Genomic DNA, 27,921 nt, shown 5'->3' on the forward strand with positions numbered 1-27,921 from the left:
GTGTAAGATGTATGCAATTTTATCTCTACTTTATGAAGTAAAATATTTGTTTTTGATAGACTCTCCGCGACCCCTTTCTTTATTGGGGCTTGAGACCGAACATATGAGTGAGCTCACACAAGTAAACCTTTTTTTTGGTTAATTCAAAGAAATGCATAATTAGAAACAAACATATATTGTATACTCTATAAAATTTTATATAAATCTATCGTCTGAGGTCATGGTAGATTAGTAATTAGAACCTTTACATTCTTAATAAGAGGTTTTAGATTCGAGATTGGAGAATAAAATGGTAATTTGTTAAGGAGATATCTCGTTAACTCCTAAATAAGACTTTTCTACACATATATGAATGGATTGGTCCAAAAATAAGTACCGAACACTGAATTAAAACACTAAAAAAAAAGATGAAATAATATTATGAATAGTCTATCATTCCTAACTTTTGAGTCTGTATTTTATCCACATAATGAATGTGATCGTGATTACTGAGTCCACTGTCCATGGGCATGATCTACAGATTCAAAATAATGAGGAAAGAGATTATATAACACATTTCAAGATTATAGAATATAATTTCTTGTTTTTATTTATTCAAAGAAATAACTCAAATTCCTCCATAGTTTTTATTTTTATTTTTGATGTTAGGCCAATTAATTTTATCTAGATCTTATTTTCTTTATATACAAGTAAAGGGTAAGGTATGACTTATTTTCACTTTTAATTTGCTATAACAATTTTGATTTTGAGTATCAATAAATTTGTTACGAGTTACTTTTGGAACAATAAATCTGTCTGACTATTTGTGTGTACATATATAAGAGTCATCTTTTTTGCTATCCCTTCTTTCATATTATATATCTGTATTGTGTGATCTTATAGTATATATTTCCTATTAATGACGTAATAGTGATAACTTAATTTTCATCACTCTAAAATAATAATCAAAGATAGCGTTATGAATATTTTAGCTAATTGCTAATTGTTTATGCTATCCAAAAAAGTATGACGTCAACATGAATATGGACACATTGATTTAACAAAATAATACAGTATCTTAATTTAGGAGTTATTCAAATTAGTTTTTAATTAAGAAATGCTTTTGGTGTTGTCATCTCTCTTCTTTCTTCAATGCATCGAGATTTCTTTTGAACTAATCCAATTAGTAATTATAATATGACATAGTATATAGTATACTAGACTTGAGGTGCACTTTAATTTAGGTTTGGGAACTCCTACAAATCTAGAAAAAGTATCCATTAAATTTATTGAAATCCTTAATTTCATTTTCTAGAGAATTTTTTTTTCTTGAAGATCATTGTTTGAATTTCCACTAAATTCATGTTTTTAAAACTTTTTCTTAAATAGCCTGCTTGCCAAATTTTTATACCACTAGATAGTAAATTAAATAGAGAAGGGGTGAGGTAAGGCATCAACTAACATGCTAACAAAAATAGCCTTTAACAAGCTTTTAATTAGTCCTTAAGAGAATTGGACTACAATTCAAACTCTGTTTGGCAAAACAACTAACATACTCTTTGTTGGTGTCCATGCTAAAATCAGGTAGAGTTTTTTTTATTCGAGTTTGAGTTTTATACATTGACTATATAAAAGAATATTTATATTCAAATCACTTAATCAAAAGGTAATTCCATATAACTCTAATTTTTTTCATTGCTTAGTAACCTCTTATAAATGATATATACTCCATGAAGTAATTGTTATAATATGTTAAATCACTCTAATTGTGGAACTATCGAGATACATAGACAAACATTTCTATTATAAGCGGTCATTTTCTATACCAATCAACTTTCGTTTTTGAAATCGACTTTTTAATTATGTAATATATATAATAGCATTTTGCTATAATAGTAAAAAAAAAAAAAAACCAAATAAACAACGTTGTTATCAAAAAGATCTGACTGTATAATTTAATTATTGATCAATTTCCTTTAATTTCTTCTATCCATGCTTAATCAACAAGAGTAGATATCATTTAAATTGGTGAAAAATAAAAAATTAAATTAAATTAAAGCATGGTCTGATGAGGTCTAGGTTATGTAAATTTAGACGTCTAGGTATAATTAAGCATATAGTCCAAAAATGGTGGCGCCCATAAATAAATAAATAAATAAATAAATCAATTAGGATTAGTATAGCATAACAATTAAAAGAAACGTTAAGGTCGTTTTCAAAATAATTGTAATATTAAAATTGTCATTTGGATTAGTTTCACACATTTACTTGCACGTCCTCTATAAACAAATGCAATGCCTTTCCCTATCTGTCACCTTTCACACCCTTTTTATACTCTTTTTCTCCATTTTCTTCTTCTTCTTCTTATGAAAAATATAATCTCTTTCTCTCTCTCTTAACTACTTTCTTATCTTCTATATATCATTATTAGAACCAAAAGAGACAAAAAAAAAATTAAACTACTTCACAAAAGCAAATATGAATGGAAGATTCAATAACTTTTTTGTTTCTGAGCAAGAAGATTCCGAGAATTCACCGGAAAACAGCTCCGATTCACCGCGTTCCGGTTTGTTCAATGATAACAAGATGATGACTTCAACTTCGTCCCCTAAAAGAAGGTAAATAATCTCATATACATATAGTATATATATTATACCTTCTTTGTTGATTGCCATGAGTATGGGATCTCACTACTAGAAACAAGGGTTATTCCCGCAATTAATCAGTGGAAAATTTGTGTTATAGAATATGATTTTCTCACTTATTTTCCGCTCAACATATAATGGGAAATAGATTCTCACTGAATTAGTGAGAAATTTCAAAAAAAATTATATGAAAACATTAATATTTTTTTTCTTTTTTTTACCTATTTAATCAAAATATATACGAGAATATCTACTGAACATTAATATGTTTTTTCACTTTTTTTTTTCTTTTGCTTCATTTTTTTGGAAGAAAATATTTAAGAGATTTTAGGGTTTTGATATTTTATTGATCATGTGCTTGCATGATAATTAATATATATGGTGCTTAATTATAATGGAGTAATTTTAAAAAAAAAAAAAAAATTTGCAGCAGAAGATCCATAGAAAAAAGAGTGGTGTCAGTGCCAATTAAAGAAGTTGAAGGATCAAAAATGAAAGGTGAAATAAGTATGCCACCATCTGATTCTTGGGCATGGAGAAAATATGGACAAAAGCCCATCAAAGGTTCCCCCTATCCCAGGTTAGTTTAATTATTAGTAGTATTTTTTTTGGTATTATCGTAATTTGATAAACTTTTAGGTCTCAATTGTATGAAAAATTGAAAAAATTTAATTATTGAATTTTTGTGATAATTGTAGGGGATATTATAGATGTAGTAGTTCAAAAGGATGTCCAGCTAGAAAACAAGTTGAAAGGAGCCGTGAGGACCCAAACATGTTGGTTGTGACATATTCTTGTGAACATAACCATCCTTGGCCGGCTTCTAGAAATAATCAACACAACCATCGTACATCATGTATTATTAATAATAATACCAAGACGAAGATGAAAACAATAGCATCACTAACAACAACAACAATAACACCAATATCAACGACAAATTCTGATATCGCGATTTCAGAAGAAAAGGTCACGAGTGATTTCACCCGTCCATCGGAGCCTAATTCAGACGAAAAATTTGTCAATCTCGGTGAATCATCATCGTCTCTAATTAGTGCAAATGAATTCGGATGGTTTTCGGATTTAATTGAGTGTACTTCAACAACTATGCTAGAAAGTCCAATTTTGACCGAAGTTAACTGTGATATTGACATGTCATCAACGTTGACAATGCGAGAGGAAGACGTGTCACTTTTCGCTGATCTCGGAGAGTTACCGGAATGTTCAACGGTGTTTGGCCGTGGAATGATGGAGAGAGATGAGGAACATCGTCGACTTAGCTTGACACCTTGGTGTGGTACTACAGGCTAAGATGGTTACGATATGTGTTATTTGTCTTGACCAAAAAAAAAAAAAAAAAATTATAACTTTTTTTTTAATTGATTCATTAGGAAATTGCGCGTCGTGCGCCATAAGATACCAAAGCAATTTGGTTTTGGCTTTTAATATTTGTAAGTTTTCTTAGATTTGAGTGTAGGTTTTGTAGTATAGTAAAATAAAAAAAGTTGTCCAATTGAGAGGAATCTGTCTCATTCTCATTGTAATTAGCATCATTGGCCGTTTCATTTCTAACGGCTAAATTTCATCCGATGCCTCTTTTTACTTTAAGTAAGATGGAAGAGATTTGCCAATTGGGTCTACCGTTTTTCTCTCTCTTTTGCTTTCTTTATATTTCTATTAGATGGGTCCGGACTCGGGATGCAGCTATATAATATTGATTATAAATTCGAACGACTCAGTGATTTTAACTTAGACTTTATATTTATATCAAAAGAATCATTAAATATGCATTGTGAATTCAATAGATCAAATTGAGCTATAAAGTTTATGACAAATTCAGAACTCATCAATTTTAAATTCTAGTCCAATCCCTTTATTGACGGAAGATTGAGAAAATGAAAGGAAGAATATATGAGGATAGTGAGAATTGAACTCAACATATATCATGTGAGATACTACCACTAATTTCATTAAATTATATTGGTTCTTATGTTTCAATTTATGTGACACTTTTCACTTTTTGATAGTCAAGTATATATATATATATATATATCAATTTCTTATGATATATTTTTTCATCATATAAGTGACCAAACAAGTAAGCAATGATGGTTCAGCCTGTAAGCTAGCAAGCTTACAAAAGGGATGAATTGCAACTTATAGTCCTTTTTTAATATCTAAATTTTAATTTTAAAATATTGAGTTAATCAAATTTGATTTAACTTCAAAAATTAGTTAAATTATCTCTTGAAAAAACGAAAAATATCACGTAAGAGGAAGTGGTAATAATGAATACCTTCACCTCCTAGGCTTTTACTCAGTTTATATGTATCAACCATTATTTTTGGTAATATGTCATACTGGGAAATAATGCTACGTTTTTTAATAGTTCATGATTTCATTCTATGTATTAACAAATATAGACCTATTGAGTAGTCAGTGAATTTTAAATTCCTGCATATATCTCATTTAATTAGTTCCAAATTTTAATCAAGTGGATGATAACATATTACAGTCTGTTACTTTTGGATGATGCATTTATTACAACTTCTACTAAAGTGAATTGTTAATAAAATAATGTTCTAGTCAGATCCTATATATTGAACCACCATGTGTCAAAACCTTTGCTTTAGCCTTACAAACCGGTAGTGTCATTAACCTGTTAAAGAATTCTGGTTTTAATTTGCAATAAAAAATAGGGTAAAACATATGATATAATAATAGTGAACAAGTATGTATAATATATAGTATGTTAATCTGGTTTAATTGGATAATCCAATCCCTTCTTACAAATTAAGGAAACGAGAAAACTGGCAAAGAAAATTGAGTAGAGCTTACCCAACTAGTGAAAAATGAACAAGAAGACAAAAACTATAAGATTCAATAATCCTTTATTAATTGTTTCTTATTGAGTTCTATTAATGCAAGCAAAGTGGCACAACTCTATTCCCAAAATCCCATGTGTATATTTTATTCATAAGCATCTTTTTTCCTCATTTTTGATAGTTGATTTCATACTAGAAATTTCAATGGTTCTCACGTTAATATAACGAAAAAAAAAAACATTTTAGTACATTAATCAAAATTTACATAGTTTAGATTTTGAGAAGTCAAAATCGACAAATAATTTAGAACGACGGAAATATGTATGCTTGCAAATTTGATGATTGATTAAAGAAAAAGAAATTGGTACACTAGCTTTTATCATGATTCATGTAATAGGAGTGGCTTGATCCCTTATTTGATCAGGAAAAAAAAAGATAAAAAACAAATCATCATAGTTCGAAGTCCAGCTCCAATAATTTCTTCATAAGTAAGGTGAAGTGCGTCTTTTGACTTGAATTTAGGGGGGGAGGTGTTTGGTTGAAGTAGCTACGACTTCAGTAGTAGTCAGTTTAAATTCATAAACCAAAATTCTTCCACTCTATTGTCGACATTCCATTCCCCTTAATCATAGGTGTTTCGTTGTGTTTTGATTTAAATGAGCCGGAATTACCATATAAGGATGATTTAAATGAGCCGGAATTACCATATAAGGAAGAATTAAATTAAATCATAAATATTGAATTTATAGTAATGGAAAATGACTTTCATAAATCACTCAAATTTGATGTGACTAATTACGAACTTCACTAGCTGACTGCCTTAAAAGTCAAAATTAACCAAAGTTTTGACTTTTTAAGCTATATTGATATAGCTAGCTGTACACGTTGAATAAGAGTTGTCCCACATTTTTATTTTATTTTTTGCAGAAGAATAATTTTGATTGGTTACATATGATTATGATCATCAATTTCCCATATATAATGGTGTTTACACATGACTTCGAATCAAATAGCATTATCTTAGCTTGCTAAGACAGGGTATTAAGAATTAGTTAATCATGATTAGAAACTAATTAAATATTGGGAGAGGAGACTAATTAAATATTGGGAGAGTAGGTAAAGAGGCTTAAATGAGGGACCCAAATTGTCCTTACATTATTCGTAAATAATTGTGATTTTTAAATTGTAATTTATTTGTATTGGTTAGAGATTAGGGCCGGTTTTTTATTTTTGCTCTTAAAATCTATTATCAAGTTGTTTTTAGAGCTTTTAATGAACTTTTAGAGTGATACGTGTCCCCACATGTTGCACGTGCAAGTCATGGATTAACGTCAGTGATGAGATTAAGAATCTTTATCAAGTGTTTCTTCTGTGCTAATCTTATCTGTTAATTTTAACTATAAATTAATTAAAGTATGAACTAAGGTGATATCTTGCTAAAAGTCTATCTGGAGTTATCTCTTTCTGTTTTGTTTAGTCATACTCCTTCCATTTCAAATTAATTGAATTGTTGATACATTTTTCATTTTTCAAATTAACTTAATTGTTCAATTTTCAAGACTATTTTTAGAATGGTCTTCCAATTTTACCCTTCATTAGTTCGTATTGGAATTAGTTATTAATTAATGTTTAGTTATTTTAATCATAAATTTGATAATATAAATAAGGGTAAAAATAGAAAGTTATGCCTAATTGATATCTTAATCTTCTTTTCTTAAAGGGTCTGAAACACCTCAACAATTCAATTAATTTGAAATGGAGAGAGTATAAAGCTTTTGCTTAATCAAATTTGACAAAGTGACGAAGCAATGGCGGAGCAAAATTTTCATCAAGTGGAATAAAAAATCAAAAAAGTAAATGTACAAAAGAATCAAAGAATTTCAACATATGGATAGCATATAATTTATTTACTTTTACCTATTTACTCTATGTAATTTTTCATCGAAAAGATGTTAACAAGTTGAGAAATGGGGACTAAAAATCACTTTGTTTGGTTGTTAGAGAAAATGATAAGAGTAGGTGGACCAAAATAATTTCCCTTTCCTTATTTCTATTTTCTTCATTCATACCAAACAAAGGAGTGGAAATTACTAACTTTCCAATTTTCTTTTTCTTCATCTACAAATGAAAAAGGCATGTTGTCATTTTCACTCAATTCAGAATGTTTTATGTTTTTGTCTGACTTGTCTCTTATACCAGTGGCGGAGCTAGTAAGAGTTCAGGGTTCATCCAAAACCCATTTGACTTCATGTGTTTACTTCTTCACATCCTGAGTCCCTTAGTGAAAATACTAGATTCATCACTGCTCTAAACTATGCCAAGTGATTTGGTTATGAAATAAGCAGTATCAAAATAGCCAAGATAGTTACCAAATGCCCATCTCCTACAAAACCAACCTAGAGTTAAAACTACTCTTCATCACAAGCACTGGAGTATCAACACCAGAGCAAGCACAAGCTACCTAGAAGTCAATTAAAGTAATTGAAAAGAGAGAAAGAATGATTCAATAGTTAAGCCATAACAGGTCTACACAAAGGGTTTGGTTCCATTAGAAAAAGGTTCTCTAACATTGATATTCTTTACTACCAACCAAAACAAAAACCAATTTCAAAGGTAGTAGTATCAAATAGGATCGTGTCAAAGGTAGTCTGGACAATTTTACACTACCGGTGCACCTAGAACAGGATACAGCAGCACAGATTATAGCCCTTAGGATGAACAGCAACCAGCTTTCTTGACATCAGATACTTCTTTACCTATATCAATCTTTTCTCCTTTGGAAGGCACGTTTCCGTTTCCATTCTCACCATTTTCCATGGCTTTTCTACTCACGACGTGGTAGATTTGAGTGAGAACTTCAGCAAATGCATTCTCAACATTTGTAGATTCGAGGGCAGAAGTTTCCATGTAGTAGAGGGATTCCTTCTCCGCGAAAGACTTCCCGTCCTCAGTTGACACTGCAACCAGATGCCGCAGATCAGATTTGTTTCCAACAAGCATGACAACGATGTTTGGATCTGTATGATCTCTCAACTCCTTAAGCCACCTCTCAACATTTTCAAATGTAGAATGTCGAGTGACATCATACACAAGCAGAGCACCCACGGCACCTCTGTAGTAAGCACTGGTGATGGCACGGTACCTACAGAACAATGTAGTACAGCCGTTATCACATAGAAACAATACCAAATAGTGTAGAAGACAATTTAATAACTAAGGAAAAGCTTATTAGTCAACATGTAAATAAAATCACTTGGGATGGGCATCACATTAAGAAACTATTGATGACAACATGGTAATTTTAGTGTCATATTTATTTCTCGTCCTTTCTGAGGCATCACAAAATATGTTAAGCACAGTCTCATAGAGTTTCCAACCCTCAAAAATAGTAATATGTCCACTATAATAGATTAAGAAAAGGGCATCTCTTGCCCCTTCTCACCACCCTCCTTACCTAAATAGGGGGGTGGGGGATGTAAGACAATAAACTGTTCTACAGTCAAATGGTTCTAAAAGAAGTATTCTTGAGCAAAGTACATGTTCATCTCTCTAAACGACGGGTAGACATATGATAAACAAATATTAGCTGAAATCTCATGATTTGATGGAAAAACAGAAATCACTAGATATGGAAGAACCTAAGGTTTCCTATAATATTACGAGAGAGAAAACAAAAAGAACAATAGGATCGAGAATTTGGGAGAATAGGACACGCAGGAGATGGAGGAATCAAAAAAATTTAAGCTCAAGCAACATTTATAATGAATTAATAAAATTAAATATAGTAATCCTCTATGGAGTTTAAGATGTTAACCTATACACTAAACTAGTTATAGTGGAAGAACATAATATTAATGATTGAAAAGTAGTTTGATAAAGGAAACAACACAAATTTAAGATTTGAGTAATTTAATGAATTTAAACTATTAAAACTATGAAATGAATGCACAAGTGACCAACAAACTATACTAGTTGGATTCGTTTACATACATAAAAGTCGGTACTAGAAGTAGATAGTTCTTTGCATCATGGGGTTAGCTCTTGAGGCTGGGAATGATATTTAACAGGGAATGATATATTCGTCTTGATGCCAGATAAATTGCAACTAGTTGACTTCTGCAAATAACACATAACTAACCTAGACAAATGTTTCATTTTTCCACAGACTAGAAATATTCACCCATGAAGGACAGATCTGAATACTAGAATTAGTAGCCTGCTAGCTTGCAGCCCTTAGTACCATGGCAAATGGTGTTCCTAAAGGTACTGCTTAATCTTATTTTTATTCAGCCTTCCATTCCAATCACCTCCTTCAAAACCCCACCCTCCCTTACCAAAAGGAAGAAGTCAGAATAGATAAAATTTTAAAAATACATATCACATTCTTATTCATATTTAGTGATTGCTGGTATCAGGTTATCCTTTACATACCGAATGAAAAGGGAAAAAAGAAAGAGATACAAACTAGAATAGATTATAGAAAACTGACTATGTCAAAACTGAAATCACAAACAAATAATCTTTGGAGAAAATCCTTTGAAGCTCTCTTTGTGTTAGCCCTCTAATTTGTCTTTATGTCATTGATTGTTAGTGAATATTGTGTTGACTAAAACGAAATGTGCATTATGGGTATGTATTTGTTGATAAAAAGTCTACAAACACATGCACTATGCAAGGCGGCAGATGAGGAGGATCGACCAAGATGAAAGTAGCAGGTAAAGCTAGCGCACTGTGCCTTTTAAGGACAACCAGGAATGAGAGGTACCAGCAAATTTCTAAATGAGTTTTTAAGTTAGGGAAAGAGTGGAATGTTGTCATAGGTCAAAATACCTGCATAACCGAATTCCCCTGTTTTTAGCTTAGAGTGGTAATGATTGTATCGACTCCTTTTCTAATGAAAAAAACTTTTGAAAAGTTGATTTGAAGGATGCATTTCACATGATAAAATAATTATATTCGAGCAAGGTAGTTCTTAATGTATACAATGGCACATTGCACCTCTCTCCTACTTCGCAACAAAAGCTAAATATGCCCACAAGCACTTATTTTTTCCAGAAAAAATAAGTATTATTAACACTAGTTCCAATGCATGATAGTAGATGAATAGTTGAAAACTGACTTTACAGCTACTTGAAGTAAATTATCTAGAACAAATTACCTCTCAAGAAGGCTAACTAAAACATAATTAAGAGCTTAATTATTCTCAAAAACAAAAAAAGATAGGAAAACATAAGCAGCAACTTCAACAAGAAGAGAATATATATCTAAAACACAGTGTGAATACTATCATAAACCATCATCGCAGCTTCAAACAAGATGGGATCTTCCTCAAAAGTGTATCGAATGATCATCCTATCTTCAACCACACAATCTTCACCCTTAATAATAACCAAATTGACTCCATTAAGTTCAATATTCTTCTCCGATATTCTAACAACATTTACCATCCACCTTTTCCTCCGAAATCAACAACTTCAGCAATCAATTCTTCCCTCATAGATGTTAAACCGTTCCTAGTTTAAAAAAAAAACTATATTTTGTATGGATGAGTACAAGTTTCCCGTCTTAGTATGACGGGCCATACGCCAAAAAAGCTTAAAAAAGATGCGAGAAGAAACTCATCTATTCGGATAAGGTTCAGGAACAATAAACTCATGAGAAATGTCATGTATGTTCTCTCGAATCAACATTATAAAGTAAAAATCTATTACTGAATGACAAAAACCCTCCATTTAACGTCCTATTCCGGTTCCACCATCCGGTTGCAGTAACAGTAATAGGGGTCTTTTTCAAATTGTTTGTCTTTTTATCAAATCGCCTTTTCGGTGTGTATCAAATTTGCTAATGGTAAGAGAGTTTTTTGCTTTGATTGTTGGATTTAAAAAATCCCCAACCCCCTTACCTCCTCCTCCTCCTCCTTTCCCAAATCTTCTTATTCTCGCACCCCCACTATGCTACCAATTTCTTCTTTGCTTGATGTTTTTGTTGCATGTATCGATACCGTGAAACAATCAACTTTTTTAACTGACATTAAAATGGAGGGGTTTTTGTCATTCAGTAAAAGATTTTTACTTTATAATGTTAATTCGAGAGAACATACATGACATTTCTCATGAGTTTGTTGTTCCTGAACCTTATCCAAATAGATGGGTTTCTTCTTGCATCTTTTTAAAGCTTTTTAGGCGTATGGCCCGTCATACTAAGACGGGAAACTGGTACTCATCCATACAAAATATAGTTGTTTTTTATACTGGGAACGGTTTAACATCTATGAGGGAAGAATTGATTGGTGATGCTGCTGATATTGTTGAATTCGGAGGAAAAGGTAGAAGGTGGATGGTAAATGTTAGAATACCGGAGAAGAATATTGAACTTAACAGAGTCAATTTGGTTATTATTAAGGGTGAAGATTGTGCGGTTGAAGATAGGATGAGCATTCGACACACTTTTGAGGAAGATCCCGTCTTGTTTGAAGCTGCAATGATGGTTTATAATAGTATTCACACTATGTTTTAGATATATATTCTATTCTTGTTGAAGGTTTTAGACTTGTTGAAGCTGCTGCCTATGTTTTCCTATCTTTTTTGTTTTTGAGATTAATTAAGCTCTTAATTATGTTTTAGTTAGTCTTCTTGAGAGGTAATTTGTTCTAGATAATTTACTTCCAATGTATATCTATAAAATTGAAAACAGTTCCACTGATGGCAGATGGGGAATATATTCCCATCTACTAGATCAACAAACTTCAGCAATCACAACTTCTATTTTTCGAGGAAATAATGATTCCTAAAGATACAATGTAAAAAGATAGACTAATGTAGTTGGAGATTGCAAGTTAGATCCTTTAGCAATATCTCAAACATGTCACCAAGTTAACAAAAAAGTTTTTTTCAAAAAACTAATAACAAAAACAATAATAATGATAAATAACTTTACTTTTGATCCACATTCATGTTGGGATTTAATCATCTATTATGGACACATTTGTATTTTTTACTTCCATAACAACTGCAAAAATAGAAGATGCCCCAGAATTAATGTTAACACAAATCATATATCACCAGATGAACATGCTCATTTTCCGATGCAAGACAATCAAAAAAACTACAAGGAGCAAAAACAAATGCATGCTCCCAGACACACAAAGCATATGCACCAGATATCTCACTTTATATCGTTCAACTACTTTAGCTCAAGTGCCCTTTAGAATTTGTTACTACACACTTTGACATGCCAATTCAGCATGCTGCTGCACACACTGTTCAGCCTTACAGGTTCCTAGAAACTAAATTGTTTATATTTTCATTGCTACTCACTACCAACCAACTTTTGTGCACAACCCCAAAATCAAACAACTGTCAACTACCTTCAAATTCTTTGGTCCACTGCCTCATTAAATAATCTGTAATAAGATAGTGGTTGCATCACTTCACAATTTTTAGGTTGGAATTTGGACATCAACTCTTTGGTTTTATTTACGTATTCATATGACTATGGAAGGTACTATAGATCACAATTTCTTATAATCGAAGCTGTTGAGGATGTTTGAAAAAATTAAAGTAAAAAACTGTTTGACCATGCAAGAATTATGGCATCCTATAAAATGGGACTGACAGAGTCACACTTTCTTCTTCCTATAGAACTCTACAGTAGAACATGGCTTGTCAACTGGTCTACTTATGTTCAATCCCTTTGTCATTGCCAATATAGAAACTACAATCTAAAACAAAATTAATAGCACGACACAATCTTCTAAAGCAAAAAAGTTTGCATCATTTGTAAGTGCATTGAAATGAGGTATAGAAGAAATCATCACAAAGGTGATAAATTTGGGGCTTCCTTTGGCTATAGTCACCGTATCCAACCAGGCCCGTAGCCACATTAATCCCATGGTGATCACTCAAACACCCTTAGCAAATGATTGTATATATAGGTCAAAAAAAAACTTTTTAGATATATATCCTGAAGTTTTGAACACCCTTACAAAATTCTTAGCTTTGCCATTGTATCCAACAGTTGCAAGCACATCTTACCTTAGAAAGGAAGTCAATTGAGTCAAAAACTACAATAAGAAAGTAAGACATGGAAGATCTAACAGATCAAGAAACCAAATACCCATCAGATCTACTACAAACTACATCTCAAATTCCCAAAGTAATCCAGCAAAACACCACACAGAATACTCACATTGCGCAAACCAATCATTCAGATCAGGGCTTTACAATTCTAGAAACATAAAGCACATTTCATTCCCAAATCTCAATACATATACTCACTATAAAATTCCCAAAAAATACACCAGATCAGAGAAGAATGACTCACCAAAACAACACAAATCTTCTCAAACATAAACAAAGTATGGTCAGATCAAGAAAAAAGAGAAATGGGGGTCTGAAAAATGTTACCTTTCTTGACCAGCAGTGTCCCAAATTTGAGCCTTGATGACTTTACTATCAACAGTTAAGCTTTTAGTAGCAAACTCAACACCAATTGTAGATTTAGACTCAAGGCTAAACTCATTTCTAGTGAATCGTGAAAGCAAATTGGATTTGCCAACACCTGAATCACCAATTAGTACCACCTTGAATAGGTAATCATAGTCATCTTCAGCTCTGTACCCAGCCATTACTCTCAACAACTTCAAATTGAGAAAAAATATGAACAAAAACTATTGTTTTCCCTTTCACTCTTAGTAAACAAATCTTCCTTTAAATTTCTTACCCTTTTTCTCTCTTTTTTTGGTGTGTTTTGTTTGCTTTTTTTCAACTTTTTGACTCTTCAGATGAAGAGGGAAATGGAGGAGACGTATGTTTTCCAAAGAACAAATATTATAGGAGAAGTGAAAAATGAAGAGTCACTTTTTCGAAAAGAGAAATATGGAAAAAGACAAAACTACCCATATAGACAGTGGGGATGTAGGTCATTAGTTCTGGTATAAACTAAGTCATGGAGGGTAGTTTTGTCTTTTAAGGAGGTTGATGTGATTTTGGATCCCGCATTCTGTGATGAGTGTTTAATTCTCTACTAAACATTTTTTTGAAAAATATTATCGTTACGTATTTTTCAACATGAGTAATTAATTAATTAACATTAAGATCAGTTTTTGTAACGGAAGAAAAAAATATTTTGCACCCTGGATCCCTCAAATCCAGATTGCATTGTCCATTTCTTGATAAATTCCTTTTTTTTAAAAAGGAAAAATCACCTCATATATATATTTAAGGCTTAATATTACAGCCTTTAGATGTACTTTTTTTATATTACTACTTATAACAGTTTAATTACAAATATTAACAAATTAGTTTTAATTTATAATTTAATTAATTAGTTATTATTTTTATAATTACATATAATTAAAAAGTAAGAGAAATAACATTAATATTAGAGAATCAATTGTCATTATCTCTTCCACCATTTTAGGGATAACATTAATATTAGAGAATCAATTGTCACTATCTCTTCCACCATTTTAGGGATTTTTTTCCAGATTTCACACAGCAACCCCCACCTTCCTCTTTTACCCACACGTAAATCCCACACCCCCACCCCCACGTTTCTCTTTTACAGAGAACTAACTTTAATTTTCTCTCTCACCATCTTCAACGTTCGTCTTCTTCATTCAAATAGAAAATAAGTAGAACTCCCACATTTATATGAATTAATGGTGGGATGAGATCTACATACGAAGAATGTTGAAATTCCTACAAAGTGTGGTTCTTCTCAGTCAAAGGATCAAAAGGAGAAAAAAACGAAGCAAAGAAAATGGTGAGTTCGGCAAATCAAAAGGGAAAGAAGAGGAAGGGGAAAATTGTAGAAACCCCTTTTGATTCGAATTCTGATTTTGATAGTGAAATAAAAAAGAAAAAAAGCAACAAATGTAGAAATTGCTCAATCTTCAAAACCATCAAGAAGAAGAACAACAAAAAAGAAGGAATCAGAAATTCGAATATCCAAAAAAGGCAAAAAAAGTTGTTAGGGTAAGTATTATATTTAATTTATTTTCACATTATTCAAATTAGTGATTTTTTTGCTAAAAATATCACATTATGTTTATTGTTGTTTCGGAACTTTTGTTTGGGTGAAACTTGTACGAAATGTGAATAATATTTATATGAATATCACTTTAATATATGATTTTGGGATATTATATGAAATGTGATATAATATTGGTATGCAAATGGTATGAATTGTGTTTTGACGTTAGTATGAAATTGGTTTGATATCAGTAGCCCAATGATATGAGTTGTTAAATTGGTATGCAAATGGTATGAATTGTTAAATTACTCTGTTTTGTAGAATTATGACTAATATTGATATGAAATTGCGATTTTTTTCTAATAGGAAGGTTTCTTTTTCAATTTTTTCATTAATGTATTTAAATTTTTAACATTGGTATGAAAATGGTATAAAATGATTTTTCTTTCAAAAATTTTTCAGTGATTGTGGTTTGTACACGTGTCTATTTGTTGAATACATCAGTAATGGAGTTTTTGATAAGCGTTCTGTTGATATCGATGCAAAGTACCATCGTCAAAGGTATGCCACAATCATATGGCATTATGGAAAAACAAAGAATAATGATGGCGCGACCAGTGAGAGTGAAGTAACTCGCACTATTGCTAGTAAATTTGATGGACCTCGCATAGCAAAAGAACATGCTCCGAATACCAGCAATTATCCCACACCAAGACCACGGAGATCAAATTTGAGATAGTTGATTGCACCTTAGACTTTTTAGAATTACAAGTTTTTTTTTTTTACTTTTGGACGGTATTTTTGTGTTTGTTACAGCTTTAAGTATTTGATATATATAATATCTACTGTTTTATTTCAAAAAGATACCACTTACATATGAATTACAGATTGACTATTGTAATCGCAGGATACTAGTTATATACAGACTGCATTCCAAATGGATACACCATTCTAAAGATAAATTACACATTGACTATAATAATTCTCGGGATAACAGTTATATACAAAATGCATACAAATTGGATTCAACATTTAGAGTTTATGATTTTACAATGTCTTATTAACTAGAAAGAAATCATACTACTAATTTAGAGTTCATGAACTAACTCTGACTTATAATTGGTATCCAAAATGTACACCTTTGGCATCCAAATTCATATTCTAACACAAAAAAATAAAAAAATAAAAAATAAATGAAGTTGGTATCCAACATGTATAAATACCTTGTATAAACGATTATGCCAATGTAAAATAGTGATAATTGTATTTTGTAACAACCTCAATTACATTTTTGTTTTACATTTTTTTCATCCTGGACAATTTACAACCTAATTGTAAATTATATTGTCTTAACAAGCGTGGATTAAGTATTTTTAAAGATGTATGAAGTTGTATACAATCTGTATAAATACTGGAATAAACGAATCTTACAATTTAAAACAGAGATCATTAAATGTTGCACCAACATCAATTACATATGTTTTTTGTTTTTTTTTTGAAAATGGATAAAATAAGACTTTTTAATTAATTTTAACAGATTAGAGTGAATTAAGGAAAACAAATATTCCTAATTAGTTTGAATCTCCTAAATTTATGCTAATTAAAAATTATCACCAATCAATTCAAAATTAATTAATACATCTATTTTCCATTTTTTCAGTTTTTTTTCTTTATTATTTCTAATTCCATTTTTTTAAAATTTTCGTTTATCTTTTTTTTTTTAAAAAAAAAAAAGTTTTTTCCAAATAATAAAAACATTTATTTTTTTTGTAAATTTGTTATAACCTAAAATTTTTAATGCTATATCTTGAAAGTCTAAATCTACTGCTATAGCTTGAAAATAGTACTATAATATATGTCATATATGAAATTTACACTTTAAAAAAAAAAAAAATCCAAAGTCCAGTGATAAGATGGAAAGAAATTGTTAACATGATAATTCTCCAGTTTACATACTTCAAATCAATGAGGATTTACATCTAAATTTTTTTAGTCCCTGCTAATGAATTCTAACGAAAAACTTCAAAGGTTAATAGCATGTTTGATCAAACTTCTGTGGCGTGCTCAACTACAATCTCAAACGAAACCGAGAGTGTTGGGCCATAAGAATGGGCTGTTTGTTGTTAAGTTCGGGCTACTTTCTCCATTCTAAATTCAATTGGGCTCATCAGTGAATTGAGACGAATCCATATGAGTATGCCCACTTTTATCCTTTTAATTGTTTACTTGACCTTCAAACGAACAAAGAGAAAAATTCTCATTGTTGTATCTTGCATAAATTTCTTTGATATATTTTGGTAAAGTTTAAAAGGATTTTATTAAACTTCTATTTGTGTGTAATAGACTAATAGGTTGTCATACCAAAATACCCTTGTCACCTATCTAAATTGATTAATTTGAGTCAATCTTGTCATTAACTAAAGGTTATTGGAATTTACTCAAATAAAGATCACATATATACTTCTAATAATTGCATACAATGATGTGTGTTTAGTGTTTACCTTACATTATTATATGTACAAGGTAAATCTTTATGGCTGATATTTTGGTGGAATCCAATGATCAATATGAGAAAATTATGCTTTCACTTCCTTAAATATTACTCACGTCAATTCTAGTCCATAATTTATGATCGATAATGATACAATATCTTGTTTGTTTAAGAGAAAGAGGATTATTTGACCCATAAGTAACAATAAGCCTATTTTGGATTATACTATTAGCAGTAGAATTATTTTTTGATCAAATTATTGACGATAAAATATTTTTAGACCAAATTATTAACTTAATACATTTATGTGCAGTGTTAACCCTTTTTTGTTTTATATAGTATCATGTTTGTCATTGTCTTGTTATGATAAAATGGATCAGATCTACAATACTCACCACTCCTTTGAGTACATATTAAGTAAATTGTTGAGAGTTTTTTTATTATTTAAAATAAGTTAATTATTCAAAGTTTAAGAAAATTATTGAGTCTTTTGTCACATTTATCTTTCATTTAAGGGAGTTCTTAACTACTTTACATTTTTAAAAGAGTAGTTTAAAAATAATCAAAAAAATAATAGTGTTTAATAACCTTTAAATTACGTCATTAAATATTCTTGTATACCCCTAATAATATAGATGATGATACCTATAATTATCACTCACATTTATTTGTTGTCGCATCAATAGTTAATAACACTGACTTACAACCAATCTCGGTCATTGTACGAAAGTGTCATACGATGATTTTGTCTCTGCAAAATATCTTTTATTTTTGTCCTAGTTATATGTACATTAAATGACATATACTATATCTTATTTTATCAAAATTTGCTAACATGGGAATTAAAACTATTTGCCAGATCAGTATTTATCCCAAAAAATGAACATATAATTTGTATGTGGAAAAATAGGATGCAGTAATAGGAACGAATCAGATCATGGCACGTGACAAAATCAAATAAGACGAAATATTTGTGTCAATCCAAAGAGAATACAAGAGATTGTCCCCTCGTTTTTCATAAAAAAACCTTAATCGTTTGTTATTTTAAATTGACACATGATCGGACATTTGAAAGAGGTTTCACCTAAGGAGTGCCGCCTTTTTACAACAGGAAGCGATCATAATGACCTTCGGAAGCTCCAGTGGTACGAAGCTAGAAATTATGTTAAATGCTTAATGGTTGAATATTCATTGTATGAGACTCATTACTCATTATTAGTATCTTCTATTGGAAATTTTTATTTTGTTTAACGAATATGATATTCACAAATCACTCTATATGTAAGGCACATTAGAGATGAAAGCGCTTCTAGCATTATTGTGATTTCGTTTGGAATTGATCTAATAGCAAAATACATGAACTTGAAGCCACTTGCACATAGAAATAAGGTGGCAATTAGGATCCAGATCTTAAGGTAGACTAGAAAACTTGCAAATCTTGGATATGCCAGCTTAAAATGATTGTGTATTAATTGTTTGTATATATTGTACAGTCATTTTAGTCTATTGTTAACTCCCATGTGAGTCTACTTTATCAATATGCATAGAGACTATGATATATATAGCAATGATGGAAAAGATTAAATGTTTCTTGGCACAAATTGTCTTTGTTGATTTATATCATTGTTAGGTGAAAGGTCATTTAAGACCTCGAAATTTACAAGTTACTTATATATAGAGGATTTAATTTGTCATAATTTGATGCTATACAAATACATAGTAACTCTAATGAATTACATCGTGTGTGGATGATAAATAAGTAATGTTTAAGAAACAAATAAAGAACAATATTAGCGATTATCTTTTTTTTTGGACTTGTGTCTCATCTTATTAATGAGGACCACTCTCCTAATCGAAGGCATTAATAACTAATTTTCATAGGAAATAAGTCCTATGATTCAACATCCAGAGAATTAAAAAAATTAAAACATTTCCACCAAGAAGGGAACTTAACATATATAGGAATCATTAACCTTTCGAAAACTCACAATAAGAAAATGAGCATTAGCAAAGTAGTACTCCTTCTATATCGTATTACTAATTACGTGATACCTCCATTATAAAAAATAGTTTTAATTTACTTATCCAATTTCTAAAATTAAATGAATTTTACGTGGCTTAATATATATAATTAGTTTTTTTTTAAATTTATAAGCAAATTTCATTTATGTGCGAACTATTGTTTGTTCTAATTGAACTCCTGAACGCATGATAAAATGTTCTAATTAGACAATTTTGAATAAAGCTTTGGAAAATAAAAAGTTGTGTGAGTTCTCAATATTCTATTAGATAGTTAAGTTAACCACATAAAATATTTGGTCATCTTTAATTATACGCATTAACCTCAATTAGAAAACATCTGAATTCTTACAATCCATTAAGAAAAATATGTACAATTAAAAGAAATAATATATTTTATATAATTAACTTAACTAGAGTCTTAAAAATATACACTAAAGTTGATTCGAAAAACCTATACTTATTAAAATTCTTTATCATATATTGAGATGTTGAATAAAAACATGTCATAATTCGAGCTCGATGGACTACTCACCAACCACATAAGGGTATATTGATATATTGTAACACGAAATATGAACCTCAATTCACAAATAATGCTACCCACGTCGACTTTTCTCTTTTCCCCTCGCTCACCATTATATGATTGCATACATCCATCCACACACGTCCTTATCATGCATTCCTTTTTATATTCTTCTCTATAATAAATCTTGGCTCCTTTTTCTTTACTTCCTTTTCTTCTTAAATCTCTTTCTTTTTCAATTAAAAAAATAAATATGCCCACCATATCTGAAATCTCATCTTCCTGTTCTCCAAGTTCATGGCAATTAGAAGACGAACCTATAATTTCTTCTCAATTGAAAATTCAATTAGTTTCCAAGTCAGTATCAGAGAGACTGCTCTCTAAATTCTCCGATTTAACAGAATTTGGTTTTGATTACTCTAAAAGTGGATTATGGTCTCCTCCAATCGAAAGAAGCCACGTGTTCTCCGGCTCACCAACTGGCGAAATCCTTTCACACAGAGAAATGGCTGATAAATTGAATAAAGTATTGAAGAGACATCAGAGAAGAAGACGTTGCTTCAATGTATCAATCTTTTCCCCCCTCTTTTATAAAATTCACGTATTTTAAATAGTTCAGACGTATTTTTGATCCTTCTTTTTCTACTTTTAATTTTTATTTTTGTTGATTTTTTAATATGCAGGCGTGTTTATGTTCTCCGAAGAGATTCTGATCTCAAGCCACATTGAGAGACTAAGAAAATATGCAGGAAAGATCTTTAGTTTCTAATTATTAAGTATTATCCAATTCAAAATGTACATGTTTTTATGTAATTATTAATTAATTATATAGAGGAAGGGATAATTGCTTGATTTATTTTTGTATTTTCTTGGAAATGGGAATTACAATTCTCCATGAAAGCTTTAAAAAAAAGAACAAAAAGATAAAGCCAGAAAGAAGTGGGGGGATATTTAGGACCATTTTTAACGTATATTCCATGGTTTACTTTTATTTTTTCAATAGTATTAAATTAGCATATCAAGACAAACATATATTTTGTTTTATGTTTTATCTTTAATATTTGATTACTTATTCTTCAAATAAATTTCAAAATTGAACAAGTGCTGTTGTACTTGATAACTCCAATTCATGTCTAATGTCTTCTTAGCAAATTTCCAAAATTTTGCAGATAAAATCTCTTTTGCATTTGTTGAAAGACTCAAAAAGTTAAAAATAAGACAATCTTTATTTTGCCAATGGCTGTCATGTCTTAAAGAAATTAATTAAAAAAGAAGTTTAGTACTACTATGCAATCATTCGATTTCCAATTTACTTGTCCTAATTTTCAACTCAATTAACCTTGTTTTTTTCCTACTCATATAGTGTAGTGTCTTAATTTGACAACTCATGCTCGTGGGGCAACTCATGCATGTGATAACTGAGTCTACTTTTGAATTTTTTTTCTACTCAAAATTGTGATGTATGTCCTTTTTTTTTTCAATCTTTTTTCGTTTTTAACATATCAAAATTGGAGCGAAGAATGTTTATCACATAATTAACCCCTCTTATCTCAAAATTGTAGTGTCCAACCTCAAGCAAATTAATGAGTTTGAAACCTCAATGACATGAAATAAAAGACTAAATGGACCAAAGTTATGACATGATAAATAAAGACTAAATGGAAAGCTACATTATATTGACTGTAACGATTGTTAGGCTGATTCATTTAGTTGACCCTATTGCCTCGATAGTGCACTAAATAATTGTGTTAAAAGATAGATTTTCAAAACCTAATTGCCGACTTTAATCTATCTAGTTTTTTTTATTTCACGTCATTTAGATTCTGAGCTTCATATTAAACCTTTTTATCTATAATAGTACTATTACTTTTGTTTTGTTGGTATTCGAAACTTGTTTTTCAATCTCATCGAACGACCTTTTTTCAACTTAACTTTAAATACTATTTTTTTTTTCTGAGGCTCAACAAACGTACCTATTTAGTGATTTCATGTCAATTTATTTTGAGAGTTGTGATAAAATTCAGAAACTCTTTCTCCACTAAATTGTACATTTCACTTTTCTTTGAAAGGAAGAAAAAAGAGATCCCCTGTTTGTAAGGTAAACTGATCAGTGAAAAAAGTCACTAACAAAAAGACATATTTTTCTTACCTAGATTACGTAGCTCATAAAAGAGTTGTCTTTTTCTCACTCACAGCTTTGAATATTGAATTTATCACTGCCTCTGTGCATTCTCTAATTTTGTCTTCTACTTCACACAACTGCACTCATATCTAAAGACTAAAAGGTAATCTTTTTGTTCTTTTGGTGAGACAGGTAATTCTTGTTTCACTTTTTTCCTTGTACCTATAAAGGTTCAGATCGATTTTAAAGTTTATTAATTTGATTTATTGAATATTAATTTATAGATATGTTAAATCGTTATAAATAGAACAACTAAGATATTGACTTATCAATTTTGATTTATTGATTATGGATCGTTATCAATATTTTAATTTTATTAATTTCTGATATGGTGATATTAAAGTACATTGTGATCTTTTCCAAGTCTGAAGTATCTTTTATTATTATATTATTATAGAATGGCGTATGAATGAATTAAATTTTATTTTTCAATTTTTCTTATTTCCATTTTTGAAATACAATAATGTTTGTGTTGTGGTATAGAGCGCAATCAAGATTTCCTGGTCTAGAGCGCAAAAGGAGACAAAATTTAAATAAATAAACTCATGAAAAAAAAACATACAACGAATATACATTTTTTTGAAAATAAATAATTTACATATGTACCAGTTCTATACCATGCAATTTTCCAATTGTAGCTCCGCCTCTTCTCCATGAATACATTTTTTGGTTACTAGAAAATTACCACTTCTCAAAAAGTTACCATCATTATTTATTTATTTTTGTTCATTGTTTGACTTATTCAATTAATACAACATAATAATTGTATTTTATGACTTGCAATGAAATTTTAATTGTAAGAGTTTATATGGTTAAATATCTAATATGAAGGCAACACAATATCTATTCAAGCAAACATGTGAAATAGTAGTTCATTTTTATAGTTCAATAAGGTTCTGCAGATTTACTTAACTCAGAAAACATGATTTCGAAAAAGAAAAATGTGTCTCCAAATATAAATATATATTTGGAAAAGAAAAACGCATCTCATACATAAGAAAATACTATATAAGTAATTTTGGAGAGATCAAGCTTTCCGTTGAAATGAAACCACCCTTATTCATAAGACGTAGAGGCCATAGTCCAACTTGTCCATTTGATGTCATGAATACGATCCAACTTTCACCGTCTATGCAGCGGAGTAGAACTTCACCATTTTTTGGTATGGTTCAAAAAAGTCCAGTATCTTGTATAGTAATAAATTCGGTCCAAAATGCATGCCTTGATGCCATACTCTTTCATTAGCCATAATTTAAAATTGCCCCACCTCTGAAAAACAGAAGTGAAAAAACAAAGCATTCCTTGTAATACTGAAACATCAAACATAAGGCGACTTATTCCCAAATGCATTTGCTCAAGCAATGGTATCTTTGATACACCTCATTTGAAATATTAAATGAAATCATAAAATACTTTTCTGAAAAACCGAGCCAATGAAATGCTCCATGTACAAAGACCAAACAGCTCCTACCATTCAACAAATAGCCAATGCCACTGGAATATTCATCAATTTTATTCCAGGAGCCTTTTTTTAGTGAGAGAAGTTCACTAGAATATACTTTACTAAGATCATATCTGCCACATCAATCTTACCTTATAGTCATCAGTAGTTGAGTCATAACACATTCCGTATGTTAAAAGTCCCTTTGGTGGAAATTCTGGATTGGGAAGTACTATTGATTCTCTTGTGAAGGGGTTCGATAGTAAAAATATATATCTATCACCATAATTACTAACTCTCATAATAGACAAGCCATTGAAACAACAATAGATTTTGACATGCCATGGTTTAAAGTCTGAAGGCAAATCAAGTTTTTGTACAGACTCAACTAATTGAATTGACGATAAAGAAGAGCAATAGTAGGAAAGTACACCATCCTTAAGGTGCGGTCGACAACTAAGAAATTTCTGATAATTTTTGGGCATGATTTAGATGTTTCCTCGTAAAATAAAGGTCGGAGATTAATTTCTTCCAAGATTTTAAAATACATTTGAATCGAAGAAGAGACTGTACAGGTAACCTGTTAAGTATGTCCATAATTATTTCCTCTGGTAAGTGAATATCCATTTCCTAGATAAAACAGACAAGTGAATGTGTTGATATTTTCATAAAATGCAAGATCAAATATGAAAAAAGAAAGGTACATAGAGAGCAAAAGGTTTTCAAGTACAACATGTACACCATACCTTGATTTGGTCGAGAAGACCAACGATTGCTACGAGTGTTGTTTCAAATAAGGAATACTAGTTGAAATAGAGTTCTGCATTGATCTAGTGATTTTGCTTTTACTAGTAACTACTACTATTATTATTTGTAACTTAATTGAAGGACACAAAGAATCTCTAGTCCTAGTAAAAATAAAATTTGATTAAAAAAAGCAGGAGTTTGGGGTTCAAATATATAACTAAGTTTGTTCTATTCCTAAAAAAGGACAAATACATCCCTTTTTATTTCTTAGGGCTCATTTAGTAGCTGGTTAGAGTAATGCATGGATAAGTTATTAAAAAAATGCATAATTACACAAATATTCCTATCATATTTACTTATTCTCTCTCTAGTTTGAAATAATTATATATTATCTCACTAATTAATAATTTCGTATCAGATTTCAAGGCAGATGCATCTAGATATATGTATTTTTGCTACTAGATACATAGGGAGAGAGGCGATCGAGATACGAGGGAGCCGAGTGTGATGGGAGGAAGGCAAGCAAGAGAGCCTGTGTATCCGAAATACATGTGAATCGCACTAGATACACGTATCTGGGATACCAATCCCAGATACATTCTGAACATAGATATATAAGGAGAGAGACGACCAAGAGAGAAAGGAGAGAGGCGAGCAAGAGAGTTAGATAAATTGTCACTACTAAAAAAACTGTGAATACCGACCTATAAATACCGACCTCCGGAGGTCGGTATTCCTTGAAATACCGACCTAAAACCGACATCCCAGCTTAGGTCGGAAAAAGCTTGGTCGCTATTCAATACCGACCTCTGGAGGTCGCTATTCAATACCGACCTCTGGAGGTCGGTATTTACTGACCTCTCGAGGTCGGTTTTTATTTTATGTCGAAATATTCATTTTTTTAAATTCCGACCACTGGAGGTCGGTATTTTTATATTTGTAATGTTGAAATTTCGACCTCCGGAGGTCGGTATTTTTATTTTTGTATTTTTGAAATTCCGACCTCCGGAGGTCGGTATTTTTATTTTTGTAATGTTGAAATTCCGACCTCCGGAGGTCGGTATTTTTATTTTTGGAATGTTGAAATTCCGACCTCCGGAGGTCGGTATTTTTATTTTTGTAATGTTGAAATTCCGACCTCCGGAGGTCGGTATTTTTATTTTTGTAATGTTGAAATTCCGACCTCCGGAGGTCGGTATTTTTATTTTTGTAATATTGAAATTCCGACCTCCGGAGGTCGGTATTTTTATTTTTGTAATGTTGAAATTCCGACCTCCGGAGGTCGGTATTTTTATTTTTGTATTTTTGAAATTCCGACCTCCGGAGGTCGGTATTTTTATTTTTGTAATGTTGAAATTCCGACCTCCGGAGGTCGGTATTTTTATTTTTGTATTTTTGAAATTTCGACCTCCGGAGGTCGGTATTTTTGTTTTTTATTTTTGAAATTCCGACCTCCGGAGGTCGGTTTTTTGCTGCAAAACAGGCAGCAAATTGCTGCAATTTTTAGTTGCCCACTTGCATATTTATACCAAAACAACCCAAAGCCAAATAAGCTTCATCCAACCAAAACAAACCAAAGCCAAATAAAATTCATCCAACCAAAACAACCAAAGCCAAATAAACTTCATTCAACCAAAACAACACAATATTTTCAACATATACAAACTATTTCAAAATAAACTTCATCCAACTTCAAAATAAACTAAAATACGATCAAATTAAACAATTCTAAAAATATAGAAGTCTAAAATGTCAAATAGATACAACTACTCTTCATCACCCTCACTCTCCTTATCATTCTCATCACCCCTCCTGATCAGATCCATCACTGCTAGCCGGACATGGAGGAAGAATATTTCCTGATTCAAAAAGAAAAGTTAGTTGGGCCTGAAGCGCTGCATACCTCTTCATTAGGAGCTTCTTCTACATTTTCTCCTTGTTCAAAATCAGAATGCATCCCAAAAACATCATTAATCATATCTGACATTCTAGAACCTTGGAAATAATTATGCTCGGTAAATCTACTACTTTCACCGACAACAAAGTTATTAAACATAGTGTCACTTTCAACCTCACCATGGCTAGTCCAAACTGTATACCCTGGTTTGAATCCATTCATCACAAGATGCATAGCAACAGTCTCTGTTGTATGATATCTCACATTTTCACAATTAACACACGGACACCTAATCAATCTTGAATTTAAAAAATCATCAAGTGTCATTGCATGATTTATAAATCTAGTGACACCTTCTGCAAATTCTGGAATCATACCCGCTCGATCAGGATTGTTTCTATTATACATCCAACTACGATCAGGATTCATCTACACAAACAATAATGATAATTTTAATTCCATCAACTAAATAACATTTGAATTTATTTAAACAACTTAACCACTTTCTAAGTCTAACTAGTTTTGACATATTTATTTTAACTTATTTAAACAACTTAACAACTTTAACTAGTTTAGTTTTGACTTAATTCGAACAACTAAATCCACCAACTAAACCACAATATTTATTTTAACTTATTTAAACAAACTTAACTTTTTAACTTTAACTACATTAGTTTTGACTTAATTCCAACAACTAAATTCACTAACTAAACCGACATTATTTATTTTAACTTATTTAAACAACATAACAACTTTTGAACTTTAACTACATTAGTTTTGACTTAATTCCAACAACTAAATTCACTAACTAAACCGACATTATTTATTTTAACTTATATAAACAACATAACAACTTTAACTAGTTTAGTTTTGACTTAATACAACAACTAAATCCACCAACTAAATCACATTATTTATTTTAATTTATCTAAACAACTTAACAACTTTTTAACTTTAACTACATTAGTTTTGACTTAATTCCAACAACTAAATCCATCAACAAAACCACATTATTTAATTTAACTTATTTAAACAACTTAACAACTTTATAACTTTAACAACTTTTTAAAGCTAAGTGTCAACACTAGATGGACACAAATCGATCTTCCAAGAAAATCAATTTTGTCATCTATAGGATCAACTAGTGTTGATACTTATGCTTAACAAACACATTATTCCTAAATTAAAGCTTAA

At 30.7% G+C, this 27,921-nt stretch overlaps 3 protein-coding genes across 4 annotated transcripts in view; 2 read left to right on the forward strand and 1 right to left on the reverse strand.

Moving 5' to 3' along the window:
• The first annotated feature begins 2,345 nt into the window (after positions 1–2,345).
• LOC125836649 (probable WRKY transcription factor 65) overlaps positions 2,346–27,921 on the forward strand; it is a 212,052-nt gene continuing 186,476 nt past the window's right edge. The window contains exons 1-3 of one of the 2 annotated variants that reach the window (XM_049515852.1): positions 2,346–2,597; positions 3,055–3,204; positions 3,323–4,248. In XM_049515852.1, the coding sequence (XP_049371809.1) occupies positions 2,458–2,597; positions 3,055–3,204; positions 3,323–3,935 (903 nt within the window). In that variant the 5' untranslated portion in view covers positions 2,346–2,457 and the 3' untranslated portion in view covers positions 3,936–4,248. Of the gene's footprint in view, positions 2,598–3,054; positions 3,205–3,322; positions 4,249–27,921 lie in introns of those variants that run through there. The other variant, XR_007443460.1, reaches the window with a different exon arrangement.
• On the reverse strand, positions 7,943–14,248 carry LOC125836654 (ras-related protein RABA1d). Its single transcript, XM_049515856.1, has 2 exons — positions 13,855–14,248; positions 7,943–8,591 (listed from the first exon to the last, which is right to left on the reverse strand). Exons 1-2 carry the CDS (start codon positions 14,073–14,075, stop codon positions 8,159–8,161), a joined length of 654 nt encoding a protein of 217 aa, XP_049371813.1. The 5' UTR covers positions 14,076–14,248; the 3' UTR covers positions 7,943–8,158.
• On the forward strand, positions 20,714–21,235 carry LOC125836660 (uncharacterized). The gene is made up of 2 exons (XM_049515863.1): positions 20,714–21,025; positions 21,144–21,235. Exons 1-2 carry the CDS (start codon positions 20,714–20,716, stop codon positions 21,171–21,173), a joined length of 342 nt encoding a protein of 113 aa, XP_049371820.1. The 3' UTR covers positions 21,174–21,235.

The sequence above is a fragment of the Solanum verrucosum genome, unplaced genomic scaffold (assembly GCF_900185275.1).
Source record: "Solanum verrucosum unplaced genomic scaffold, falcon-dt-bn FXZP01000278.1, whole genome shotgun sequence".
NCBI classification, from domain to species: Eukaryota; Viridiplantae; Streptophyta; class Magnoliopsida; order Solanales; family Solanaceae; genus Solanum; species Solanum verrucosum.

Excerpts from the sequence above, each read along its gene's own strand:
- LOC125836654 (XM_049515856.1), bottom strand. The coding sequence starts at position 14,075 with ATGGCTGGGTACAGAGCTGAAGATGACTATGATTACCTATTCAAGGTG. Across the intron at positions 8,592-13,854 it reads GACACTGCTGGTCAAGAAAG|GTACCGTGCCATCACCAGTG; the intron begins GTAACATTTTTC and ends ATTGTTCTGTAG.
- LOC125836660 (XM_049515863.1), top strand. The coding sequence starts at position 20,714 with ATGCCCACCATATCTGAAATCTCATCTTCCTGTTCTCCAAGTTCATGG. Across the intron at positions 21,026-21,143 it reads GAAGAAGACGTTGCTTCAAT|GCGTGTTTATGTTCTCCGAA; the intron begins GTATCAATCTTT and ends TTTAATATGCAG.